Source organism: Cervus canadensis, chromosome 6, assembly GCF_019320065.1.
Source record: "Cervus canadensis isolate Bull #8, Minnesota chromosome 6, ASM1932006v1, whole genome shotgun sequence".
Taxonomy (NCBI): domain Eukaryota; kingdom Metazoa; phylum Chordata; class Mammalia; order Artiodactyla; family Cervidae; genus Cervus; species Cervus canadensis.
In genome coordinates this window covers 24,277,786-24,291,140 of record NC_057391.1, presented here as the reverse complement: position 1 = coordinate 24,291,140, position 13,355 = coordinate 24,277,786, and the positions used below count along the sequence as shown (strand labels likewise).

At 37.6% G+C, this 13,355-nt stretch overlaps 1 protein-coding gene across 1 annotated transcript; it reads left to right on the top strand.

Moving 5' to 3' along the window:
- The first annotated feature begins 792 nt into the window (after positions 1-792).
- On the top strand, positions 793-1,741 carry LOC122444053 (olfactory receptor 11H6-like). Its single transcript, XM_043472850.1, has one exon. The coding sequence runs from the start codon at positions 797-799 to the stop codon at positions 1,739-1,741; it is 945 nt and encodes a 314-aa protein (XP_043328785.1). The 5' UTR covers positions 793-796.
- The last annotated feature ends 11,614 nt before the right edge of the window (positions 1,742-13,355 follow it).

Sequence of the window (13,355 nt, the reverse complement as noted above, 5' to 3'; positions counted from 1 at the left end):
AAACTCTAAGGACTTTAGTATAATGAAAATTCAATAAAAGTCAAAAGTATAAAGTTACTGCCCCCAAAAGGCAAAGAATTTTAAGCCTGCATGAGTTCCTAGAGCAAAAGAGATTATACCACTGTGCTCTGTGCCAGCCACACAGTATGAGAGGTAAAGCCTCATGTTCTCTCCTTTAAGGCACTTAGCTGATACTACTCTTTTGTTCAGTAAATCTGTCAATTCTAGTTTTTTACAATTAAATTGCCCATGTCAAAGTTTATATATTAATTTAGCGTTAGCCAGACACCCATCTGGAGAAGAAAATGGCGACCCACTCCAGTGTTCTTGCCTGGAGAATCCCATGGACAGGGGAGCCTGCTGGGCTGCAGTCCGTGGGGTCGCAAGGAGTCAGACACAACTGAAGCAACTTAGCATGCATGCAGACACCCCTCTGTACTGTCTAAACCAATGTTCCCCAAAGTTCAGTGCACCAGGCAACCCAATGAGAGATGCAGAAAGGAAATATCTGAAATTCTATTTTTAATTCTAATAAAACCTTTTTTAAAAAAATCTTTACCGATATTTACTATATTTATTGACAGTGGTTTGTTGATAGTTTGAAAGTGAATAGTCATATATAGAAGAGTATACTCAACAACTGTATTGTTGGACTGCCCAATCAAAAATAGAGACTATTGGTCTAGTCCCCTCCTTTATGCTCAGGAAAATTTGCTCATCTCCTGGGGAGGAACCAGGAGACATAATTCTCTTTGTAAACGTAATTTCTGCTCCAATCCTCACAGAATGGACAGAAATGATGATGTCAAAGGCCAGAAATATTTCCCACGTTGTAAGTGAGTTTATCCTCCTGGGCTTCCCTTGCCGCTGGGAAATAGAGATCTTCCTCTTTTCCATATTCTTTATAACTTACATCCTGACCCTCCTTGGAAATATGGCCATCGTGTGTGCAGTGCGCTGGGACCGCCGGCTCCACACCCCAATGTACATTCTGCTGGCCAACTTCTCCTTCCTGGAGATCTGCTATGTCAACTCTGATGTGCCCAATATGCTGGCCAACTTCTTCTCCCAAACCAAAACTATCTCCTTTGCTCGGTGTCTCCTCCAGTTGTACTTCTTTTTCTCACTGGGCACAACAGAATGCTTATTTCTCTCCATCATGGCCTATGACCGTTTCCTGGCAATTTGTCGCCCTCTGCACTACCCCACCGTCATGACAACTAAGTTCTGTAGCAGCTTGGTCATCTTTTGCTGGGTGTACGGTTTCCTCTGGTTTCTGATCCCAGTGATACTCGTTACTCGTCTACCATTTTGTGGCCCAAATGTGATTGATGACTTTCTGTGTGACCTGGGCCCTCTGTTGGCCCTGGCTTCAGCATGTGTCCCAGCCCCAGGGACTGTTCTCATATGTGGCACCATGAGCTCCCTCCTTATCTTTGCCACCTTTTTCTACATTTCTGGATCCTACACCCTGGTGCTGAGGGTTGTAATGCAGGTTCCCTCAGTGGCTGGCCGGAAGAAGGCCTTCTCCACCTGCTCCTCACATCTGGCTGTTGTGTTTCTATTCTATAGTTCTGTCATGATGACATATGTGAGTCCAGGGTCAGGACAAGCAGAGGGCATGCAGAAGTTCACAACTTTGTTCTACTCAGTTTTGACCCCCTTTTTCAACCCCATGATCTACAGCCTCCGGAATAAAGAAATGAAAGATGCTTTGAAGAAAGTTGTAGGAGGTTCCTAAAACTGAGACTATGCAAATTAAAGTTGGAAAATCATTGATCTCTGAAAAGGCTCACAACAAACAACCACATGTAACACTTTCTATTGACATCTACCTCCAACCAAGCAGTGGTTCTCAACTAACTGACTCTGAAATGGGGATGTTAGGACCAAGGCACAGGTATTTTGAAAAGTGCCCCAGGATACTGTAATATACAGAGAGGGTTAAGAACCCTTAAATTTAGGAATTTCTAAACTCTTTAATGGGCTTCCCAGGTGGCTCAGGGGTAAAGAATTCACCTGCCAATGCAGGAGACATAGGTTCAGTCTTTAGGTTCAGAAGATCCCCTAGAGAAGGAAATGGCAACCCACTCCATTTTTGCCCAGAAAACCCCATGGACAGAGGAGCATGGCTACAGTCCATGGAGTCACAAGAGTTGGGCATGACTTAGTGTCTTAATAACAACAATAACAAAATTCTGTGACAACAGAGAGTGAGACCACACACATACACACCCCTTTTCTTTTCAAAAGCCACTTAGTGCAAATCAATCAAACTGAATCATTCTTTTATAGGTGGCTGTACAGTTTTACCAGCACCACTTTTTGAACAGCCAGTTTTTTTTATCCACTGTATATTCTTGCCTCCTTTATCATAGGTTAATTGACCAAGGTGTGTGGATTTATTTCTGGGCCTTCTATTCTGTTCCATTAATCTATGTATCCATTCTTGTGCCAATAATATGCTGTTTTGATTACCGTAGCTTTGTGGTATATACTGAAGTCTGGGAGGGTTATACCTTTAATAAGACATGCTATAACCCAAATATAATAATCATTGCTTTGCCAAAAAAAAAGTTTATATCTAAGATAGGTCAATCTCTTTTGAATGATTTGTATATGCTTTTTTGAAGAGATTATGCATAGAAAAGGGGCTTCCCTCATAGCTTAGTCAGTAAAGAATCTGCCTGCAATGCAGGAGACCCAGCTTGATTCCTGGGTCGGGAAGATCCCCTGGAGAAGGAGACAGGAACCCACTCCATTATTCTTGCCTAGAGAATCCCATGGACAGAGGAGTCTGGAAGACTACAGTCCAAGGTGTCACAAGAGTCAGACATGACTTAATGACTAAACCAACAACAAAATAAATGCATAGAAAAAAAAAGAATATGAAAAACTATTCTGGCATTGTACTGGCATTTGGAGTGACCCAAGTTAGTAATATTTCTTTCCTGTCCTCAGAGTACCATTTGTTTTTTCCCCCATTTGTTTATTTTTGCTTTTATTTCTTCTGCCTTAAGAAATTGATCCAGGAAAATACTGCTATAACTTACATCAACATTCTGCCTATGTTCTCTTCCTTGAATTTTACAGTTTCCATTCTAACTTTTAGATTTTAAACCATGTTTAGTGTATTTTTGCATATTGTATGAGAGAATGTTCTAATCTCCCTCTTTTATAGGTGGCTGTCCAGTTTTCCCAGCACCACTTGTTAAACAGCCAATCCATTGTATATTCTTGCTTCCTTTGTCATAGGTTAATTGACAGTTGGTGTGCAGGTTTATTTTTGGGCTTTCTAGTCTATTCTGTTAATCTATGTGTCTAATTTTATGCTGCCAATAATATGCCATTTTGATTACTGTAGCTTTGTTGTAAGGACTGAAGTCTGGGAGGGTTATACCTCCAGATTTGTTCTTTTCTCTCAAGATTGCTTCAGCAATTCAGGGTCTTTTGAGGCACCATATGAATTTATAATTATTTGTTTTACTTCTATGAAAAATGTCATGGGTATTTTGATAGGAACTGCATTAAATCTGTAGATTGCTTTGGGTAGTATGGCCATTTTAACAGTATCAATTAACTTCCAATCCAAGAGCATGGGATATCTTTCCATTTGTTTGTATTATCTTCAGTTTCCTTCACTAATGTTTTATAGTTTTCAGAGTATAGGCCTTTTATCTCCTTGATTAAATATATTCCTAGTGATTTGGGGGAGTGTTGATGCAATTTTAAATGGGATTATTTTGTACTTTCTATTCCTGATAGTTCATTTTTAGTGTATAGAAATCCAATAGATTTCTGTGTATTATATCCTGCAATCTTACTGAAAACATTTATCATCTGTAAGTTTTCGGGTAGAGTCTTTACGGTTCTATATGGAGTATCATGTCATCTGCAAATAGTTATATTTTTATAACTTCCTTTCCAATTTGGATGTTTTATTTCTTTTCTTTTTTTAATTAATTATTTATTTTTAATTAGAGGCTAATTACTTTACTACATTGTTTTATTTCTTTTTCTTATCTTTTTACTGTAGCTAGGACTTCCAATATTATTAAACAGAAGTGATGAAAGTGGGCATTCTTGTCTTTTCCTGAATTTAGCAGGAAGGCTCAGCTTTTCATCACCGGATATTATGTTAGCTGTGGGTTTGTCATAAATGGCCTTTATTATGTTGAGATATATAGCCACTTCGATGAGAGTTTTTATCATGAATGGAGGCTGAAATTTGTGAAATGTTTTTATGTGTCTTTTGAGAGGATCATGTGATTTTAATCCTTCCTTTTGTTAATGTGTTTTATCACATTGATTGATTTGCATATGTTGAACCATCTCTGTAACCCTTTGTGAATAAACCCAACCTGACTGTGGTGCATGATCCCTTTTACACATTGTTGCATTTGGTTTAATACTCTGATTAAAGACATTGAGTGGCTGATTGGAACAAAACAAGACTGTTCAATATGCTGCTTAGAAGAGACTCAGTTCAGGGCCAAAGACACACAAAGAGAAAGGGAAGGAATAAGAAAAAATATTTCATGCAAATAGAAAAGAAGAGAAGGCAACAGTAACAATACTTGTATCAGACAAAATAAACTTTAAAAGGAAGTCTATAACAAAAGACAAAGAAAGGCATTACACAACACTTGCAGCAACACAGATAGAGCTAGAAATTATCATACTAAGTGAAGAATCAGAAAGAGAAAGACAAATACTATATGATACCACTTATATGTGGAATCTAATAGGCATAAATAAACTCATAGGCAAAAATGAACTTAACCAAACAGAAACAGACTCACAGACATAGAGAATAGACTTGTATTTGTCAAGGAGGAAAGAAGTGAGGGAGGGAAGAACTTGGAATTAACTAATATAAACTATTATATATAGAATGGATAAAAAATAAGGTCTTACTGTATGGCACAGAGAATTATCTTCAATATAAACCATAATGGATAAACCATAATGGAAAAGAACATTTAAAAATCCTGTTTGCGTATAACTAAGTCACTTTGCTGTACAGCAGAGATCAGCACAACATAATAAGTCACCTACACTTCAATCTTTAAAAGTCAAGTTTTAAAAAAATGTTGAAAAGAAAAGTATAATGATAAAAGGATCAATACAAGAAGAGAATATTACACCTGCTAACATATACATACCCAGTATAATAGCACCTACATATATAAAGCAAATACTAACAGACATAAAAGAAGAAATTGAAAATAATGCAATACCAATATGGGGGACTTTAACACCCCACTGACATCAATAGACAGATATTCCAGATAGAAAATCAATAAGGAGTCTTAAATGATGCAATAGGCCGGTTGGACTTAATTAATGTCTGTAGGACAATACATCCCCAAACATCAAAATGCACTTTCTTTTCAAATGCACATGGAATATTCTCCAGAATAGATCACATACTAGGTTACAAAATCAGTACAGTTCAGTTCAGTCGCTCATTCATGTCTGACTCTTTGTGACCCCATGAACTGCAGCACACCAGGCTTCCCTGTCCATCACCAACTCCCGGAGTTCACCCACACCCATGTCCAGAGTCGCTGATGCCATCCAGCCATCTCATCCTCTGTCATCCCCTTCTCCTTCTCCTCCTGCCCTCAATCTTTCCCAGCATCAGGGTCTTTACAAATGAGTCAGCTCTTCGCATCAGGTTGCCAAAGTACTGGAGTTTCAGCTTCAGCATCAGTCCTTCCATTGAACACCCAGGACTGATTTCCTTTAGGATGGACTTGCAGTCCAAGGGACTCTCAAGAGTCTTCTCCAACACCACAGTTCAAAAGCATCAGATCGTTAGTGCTCAGCTTTCTTTATAGTCCAACTCTCACATCCATACATGATTACTGGAAAAACCATAACCTTGACTAGACGGACCTTTGTTGGCAAAGTAATGTCTCTGCTTTTCAATATACTGTCTAGGTTGGTCATAACTTTCCTTCCAAGGAGTAAGCATCTTTTAATTTCATGGCTGCAATCATCATCTGCGGTGATTTTGGAGTCCAGAAAAATAAAGTCAACCTGTTTCCACTGTTTCCCCATCTATTTGTCATGAAGTCATAGGACCGTATTCCACGCTCTTAGTTTTCTGAATGTTGAGCTTTAAGCCAACTTTTTCACTCTCCTCTTTCACCTTCATCAAGAAGCTCTTTAGTTCCTCTTCACTTTCTGCCATAAGGGTGGTGTCATCTGCATATCTGAGGTTATTGATATTTCTCCCAGCAATCTTGATTCCAGCCCGTGCTTCCTCCAGCCCAGCATTTCTCATGATGTACTCTGCATATAAGTTAAATAAGCAGGGTGACAAAATACAGCCTTGACATACTCCTTTCCCTATTTGGAACCAGTCTGTTGTTCCATGTCCAGTTCTAACTGTTGCTTCCTGACCTGCATATAGGTTTCTCAAGAGGCAGGTCAGGTGGTCTGGTATTCCTATCTCTTTCAGAATTTTCCACAGTTTATGATGATACACACAGTCAAAGGCTTTGGCATAGTCAATAAAGCAGAAATAGATATTTTTCTGGAACTCTCTTGCTTTTTCAATGATCCAACAGATGTTGGCAATCTGATCTCTGATTCCTCTGCCTTTTCGAAAACGAGCTTGAACATCTGGAAGTTCACAGTTCACGTATTGCTGAAGCCTGGCTTGGAGAATTTTGAGCATTACTTTACTAGCATGTGAGATGAGTGCAATTGTGTGGTAGTTTGAGCATTCTTTGGCACTGCCTTTCTTTGGGATTGGAAAGAAAACTGACCTTTTCCAGTCCTGTGGCCACTGCTGAGTTTTCCAAATTTGCTGGCATATTGAGTGCAGCCCTTTCACAGCATCATCTTTTGGGATTTGAAATAGCTCAACTGGAATTCCACCACCTCCAGTAGCTTTGTTCATAGTGATGCTTCCTAAGGCCCATGTGACTTCACATTCTAGGATGTCTGACTCTAGGTAAGTGATCACACCATCATGATTATCTGGTTCGTGAAGATCTTTCTTTTACAGTTCTTAATAATCTTCAACAAATACAAGGAGATAGGAATTTTATCAAGCTTTTTCTTCTGACCACAGCAGTATGAAACTAGAAATTAACTACAAGGAGAAAAATTGGAAAAGAACAAACACATATAGCCTAAGCAAAATGCTACTTAAAAAAATGAATGGGATAATGATGAAATCAAAGAGGAAATCAGAAACTACCTCAAGACAGGTGAAAATGGAAACGCAACTTTCCAAAATTAATGGGCTACATTTTTTGGGCTCCAAAATCACTGCAGATGGTGACTGCAGCCATGAAATTAAAAGATGCTTACTCCTTGGAAGGAAAGTTATGACCAACTTAAATAGCATATTAAAAAGCAGAAACATTACTTTGCCAACAAAGGTCCGTCTGGTCAAGGTTATGGTTTTTCCAGTAGTCATGTATGAATGTGAGAGTTGGACTGTGAAGAAAGCTGAACACCGAAGAATTGATGCTTTTGAGCTGTAGTATTGGAGAAGACTCTTGAGAGTCCCTTGGACTGCAAGGAGATCCAACCAGTCCATCCTGAAGGAGATAAGTCCTGGGTGTTCATTGGAAGGACTGATGCTGAAGCTGAAACTCCAGTGCTTTGGCCACCTCATGCGAAGAGTTGACTCATTGGAAAAGACCCTGATGCTTGGAGGGGTTGGGGGCAGGAGGAGAGGGGATGACAGAGGATGAGATGGCCGGATGGCATCACCGACTCGATGGACATGAGTTTGAGTAAGCTCTGGGAGTTTGTGATGGACAGGGAGGCCTGGCATGCTGCGATTCATGGGGTCACAAAGAGTCAGACACAACTGAGCGACTGTACTGAACTGAACTGAACTGATCAAAATCAGTTCTAAGAGAGAAGTTTATACCAATATAGGCCTTTCTCAAGAAACAAAAAAAATATCAAGTAAATCTAAGCTACCACCTAAAAGAATTAGAAAAAGAAGAACATAAAGCCCAAAGTCACCAGAATGAAGGGAAAATAAAGATCAGAGAGGAAATAAATAAAATAGATAGTAAAATAAAAAATATCAATGAAACTAAGAATTGGGTTTTAAAAAAAAATAATAATAATAAGCAAAATCTATAAACCTTTATCCATGCTCACCAAGAAGAAAAAAAAGAGACCCTAAATAAAATAAGAATGAAAGAGGAGATATGACAACAAATGCCACAGAGAAAAAAAAATTCATAAGATAATGCTATGAACAGTTATATGCTAACAATTATATACAACCTAGGAGAAATGGACAAATTTCTAGGAACATACAGCCTGACAAGACTGAGTGAAGAAGAAACAGACAATTTGATCAGACTGATCACAAGTTAAATTGAATTTGTTAAAAAAAAAAAAAAAAAAAACTCCCAGCAAGCAACAATCCAAGACCAGAGGAATTCACTGGTGAATTCTATAAAACATATAAAGAAGAACTAATATCTATCCTTTCAAACTATTCCAAAAAAAAAAAAAACTAAAGAGGAGCTAACATTCCCAAATTCATTCTATGAGGTCACCATTACCCTGACACCAAAACCATATAAAAACACTACAAAAAAAAGGAAATTACAGGCCAATATTTTTTATTAATATAGTTGGAATTTGACTTTTAAAAGTACTTGAGCAGGCACACATAGAAGTTAAATATAAAAATTAAATGCTAACAGATATGAAAGGAGAAATTGTTATTTATTAAGCTTCCTAGATGTGTTGATTAATGTCATCAAATTGGTGTGTATGATAGCTTACAGTGGACAGATTCATATCTCTGAAGAAGAAGATTTAGCTTCAGGATCAGGGACCAGGCTTGATTACTCAAAGCTTTTCTGTGGCAGAAGTTTTATTACAGTAATAAAGGACGCAGAAAACTTCTGACAGACATCAGTAGGGGGAATGGGGAGTGTCCAACTAGCTAGTCTTATCAAGGCCTTATATACCTTTACCTGACCCACTCCCACAACAAACATCTTAAATTAACAAGATTAGAACAGTAGAAAAAAGCAAAAAAAAAAAAAGGAACTAAAAGTAGAAAGGTCTTACCAGACCCACTCCCACATAAGACAACAGGATTAGTTAGAAGGTTCCTGTTAAGAAGAGAAACAGGTCCTCAAGGAAGATACATTGTTGTTATATAATCATTAGTACAGAACTTAGAGAAAAGCATATCGTTGAGCCATTAACTCAGGGCTTAAAGAAAAAAACATTTTTCAGAGAAGGCAATGGCACCCCACTCCAGAACTGTTGCCTGGAAAATCCCATGGATGGAGGAGCCTGGTAGGCTGTGGTCCATGGGGTTGCTAAGAGTCGGACACGACTGAGCGACTTCGCTTTCAATTTTCACTTTCATGCTTTGGAAAAGGAAATGGCAACCCACTCCAGTGTCCTTTTCTGGATAATCCCAGGGACGGGGGAGCCTGATGGGCTGCCATCTACGGGGTCACACAGAGTCAGACACGACTGAAGTGACTTAGCAGCAGTAGCAGCAGCATGCTCAGGGTGGATTTTCTAGCTCCAAATCACTCTTTGCGGAACTGACTCATTTTGCACTACTATTCTAAAAATAAAGACTATTGTTTAACAAAAAAAATAGAAAAAGAAAAAACATTTTATGTGACTAAAAGAAAGAATGTAGAAAAAAAAGTTTTCACTTTCCTCCACCTTGAGAGCTCCAGACCCCTTTCTCCTCCTCCAAGGCCCTAAACCCCTTCCTCCTTGAAGGCCCTGGACTCTTTATCAATCTACCTAAGAATTAACTCTCTCATGTATTCACCCATCACTTCTTCAAAGAGTCTTTCACCATCTTTTTTATCTCTTTTCTACTTCTTGGATTCCCATTATATGTTGGTATGCTTGATGGTGTCCTACAGGTTTCTTAAACTGATCATTTTTCTTCATTTCTTTGACTTTTATTCTTCAGATTGGATAACCTCAATGAACCTATTTTCAAGTTTACTGAATCTTGCTTCTCCCAATTCAAATTGAACTGAACCCCAGTATTGAATTTTTACTTCAGTTACTGTGCTTTTCCACAGAGTTTCCATCTGATAATTTTTATGATTCACATATCTTTCTTGATGTTTTCTATTTGGTGAGACATAATTCTCATAATTTTCTTTAATTCTTTAGACGAGTTTCTTTAATTCTTTGAGCTTGTTTATAAAAGCTCATTTAAATTATTAACCTAGTAAGTTCCACATTTGGGCTGCTGTTTTTTCTGTATATGGGCCATATGATTTCTTTGTATGTCTTGCCTGTGTCTCTCTTTTTTATTTAAAATGGGATGTTTTAAATAATATAAAGTGAAAACTCTGAACATCAAATACTCCCTTCTCCAAGTTTTGTTGTGGTTATGGTTTTTGTAGTTCATGTTTCTGCTATCTATTTATTAGACTTTTTTTTTTTTTTTTTTACTAATTCTGTGAAATCTCTATCACCTGTTATGTGTAGTTACTAAAGTCTGCTTGGTTTGCTTAGTAGTCAAATCATGATTGTACAGGAGGGAGAATTTACTATATATTTAGAGATATAGATATATTAAAGCTCAAAAGTGTTCCTCAACACCTATTAAATTCTGTAATTTAATTTCAGTTCAAATATCAGAAACACCACATTTCATCTTATGATAGTTAAATAAATTCTTTGTTCCTAATCATAATTTTGCCAGAAATTAGTGTCAAAAAATTCTTTGTGCCTTCAAACACCAAACAGTTTTTGAATTAATTTATTTATTTTAATTGGAGGCTAATTACTTTACAATATTATGGTGGTTTTTGCCATACATTCACAAGAATCAGCCATGGGTGTACATGTGTTCACCATCCTGAACCCCCTCCCTCCTCCCTCCCCATCCCATCCCTCAGGATCATCCCAGTGCACCAGCCCTGAGCACCCTGTCTCATGCATCGAACCTGGACTGGTGATCTATTTCACATATGATAATATACATGTTTCAATGCTATTCTGTCAAATCATCCCATGCTCACCTATTCCCACAGAGTCCAACAGTCTGTTCTTTACATCTGTGTCTCTTTTGCTGTCTCGCAATAGGGTCATCGTTACCATCTTTCTAAATTCCATATATATGTGTTCATATCCTGTATTGGTGTTTTTCTTTCTGACTTACTTCACTCTTATATTAGGTTCCAGTTTCATCTGCCTCATTAGAACTGATTCAAATGCATTCTTTTTAATAGCTGAGTAATATTCCATAGTGTATATGTACCACAACTTTCTTATCCATTCATCTGCTGATGGATATCTAGGTTGCTTCCATGTCCTAGCTATTGTAAACAGTGCTGTGATGAACACTGAGGTACACATGTCTCTTTCAATTCTGGTTTCCTCAGTGTGTATGCCCAGAAGTGAGATTGCTGAGTCATATGGCAGTTCTATTTCCAGTTTTTTAAGGACTATGCACACCCTTCTCCATAGTGGCTGTACTAGTTTGCATTCCCACCAACAGTGTAAGAGGGTTCCTTTTTCTCTGCACCCTCTCCAGCATTTATTGCTTGTAGACTTTTTGATAGCAGCCATTCTGACCTGTGTGAGATGGTACCTCATTGTGGTTTTGATTTGCCTTTCTCTGATAATGAGTGATGTTTAGCATCTTTTCATGTGTTTGTTAGCCATCTGTATGTCTTCTTTGGAGAAATGTCTGTTTAGTTCTTTGGCCCATTTTTTGATTGGGTCGTTTATTTTTCTGGAATTGAGCTGCAGGAGCTGCTTGTATATTTTTGAGATTCTTTGTCAGTTGCTTCATTTCCATTATTTTCTCCCATTCTGAAGGCTGTCTTTTCACTTTGCTTATAGTTTCCTTCATTGTGCAAAAGCTTTTAAGTTTAATTAGGTCCCATTTGTTTATTGTTGCTTTTATTTCCTTTATTTCAGGAGGTGGGTCATAGAGGATCCTGCTGTGATTTATGTCAGAGAGTGTTTTGCCTATATTTTCCTATAGGAGTTTCATAGTTTCTGGTCTTACATTTAGATCTTTAATCCATTTTTAGTTTATTTTTGTGTATGGTATTGGAAAGTGTTCTAGTTTCATTCTTTTACAAGTGGTGCACACTTTTACAACTTTTACAAGTTTTCCCAGCACCACTTGTTAAAGAGGTTGTCTTTTTTCTATTGTATATTCTTGCCTCCTCTGTCAAAGATAAGGTGTCCATAGGTACGTGAATTTATTTCTGGGCTTTCTTTTTTGTTCCATTGATCTATATTTCTGTCTTTGTGCCAGTACCATACTGTCTTGATGACTGTAGATAGGTTGATTCCTCCAGTTCCATTCTTCTTTCTCAAGATTGCTTTGGCTATTCAAGGTTTTTTGTATTTCCATACAAACTGTGAAATTATTTGTTCTAGTTCTCTGAAAAATATCATTGGTAGCTTGATAGGGATTCCATTGAATCTATAGATTGCTTTGGTTTGTATACTAATTTTCACTATGTTGACTCTTCCAACCCATGAACATGGTGTATTTCTCCATCTATTTGTGTCATCTTTGATTTCTTTCATCAGTGTTTTATAGTTTTCTGTATATATACTTCTTTTGGCCCCACCTGGTGGCTCAGATGGTAAAGCATCTGGCTGCAATGCAGGAGACCCAGGTTCAATCCCTGGGTCAGGAAGATCCTCTGGATAAGGAAACGGCAACCCACTCCAGTACTCTTGCCTGGAAAATCCCATGGATGCATGGAGGAGCCTGGTAGGCTACAGTCCATGGGGTCACAAAGAGTCGAACACGACTGAGCAACTTCGCTTTCACTTTCACTTTCATATATAGGTCTTTTGTTTCTTTAGGTAGATTTATTCCTAAGTATTTTATTCTTTTCATTGCAATGGTGAATGGAATTGTTTCCTTAATTTCTCTTTCTGTTTTCTCATTGTTAGTGTATAAGAATTCAAGGGATTTCTGTGTGTTAATTTTATATCCTGCAACTTTACTATATTCATTGATTATCTCTAGTAATTTTCTGATGGAGTCTTTAGGGCTTTCTATGTAGAGGATATTGTCATCTGCAAACAGTGAGAGTTTTACTTCTTCCTTTTCAATCTAGATTCCTTTTATTTATTTTTCTTCCCTGATTACAAACATTTTAATAAATAAATCATGCTGAAAAACTTGATGACCATGCATCCTCAAATATCAATTTTCATGATGGAAGAAGTGATGTTACCATTTAAAAGACAAAAAACTTTCACATCGCAGAAATGATGCTGAGAAAATGAGCAAGGTAGATTAATAACCCCGTTAGGAAAACCTCATTTTATTAGTAAATGATATGTAGTCATTAGTAAATTGTTAGCGAGAGTCCATCTCATTAGAGATT

What these genes read in the sequence shown, in the direction of transcription:
- LOC122444053 (XM_043472850.1), top strand. Translation starts at nt 797, where the DNA reads ATGATGATGTCAAAGGCCAGAAATATTTCCCACGTTGTAAGTGAGTTT.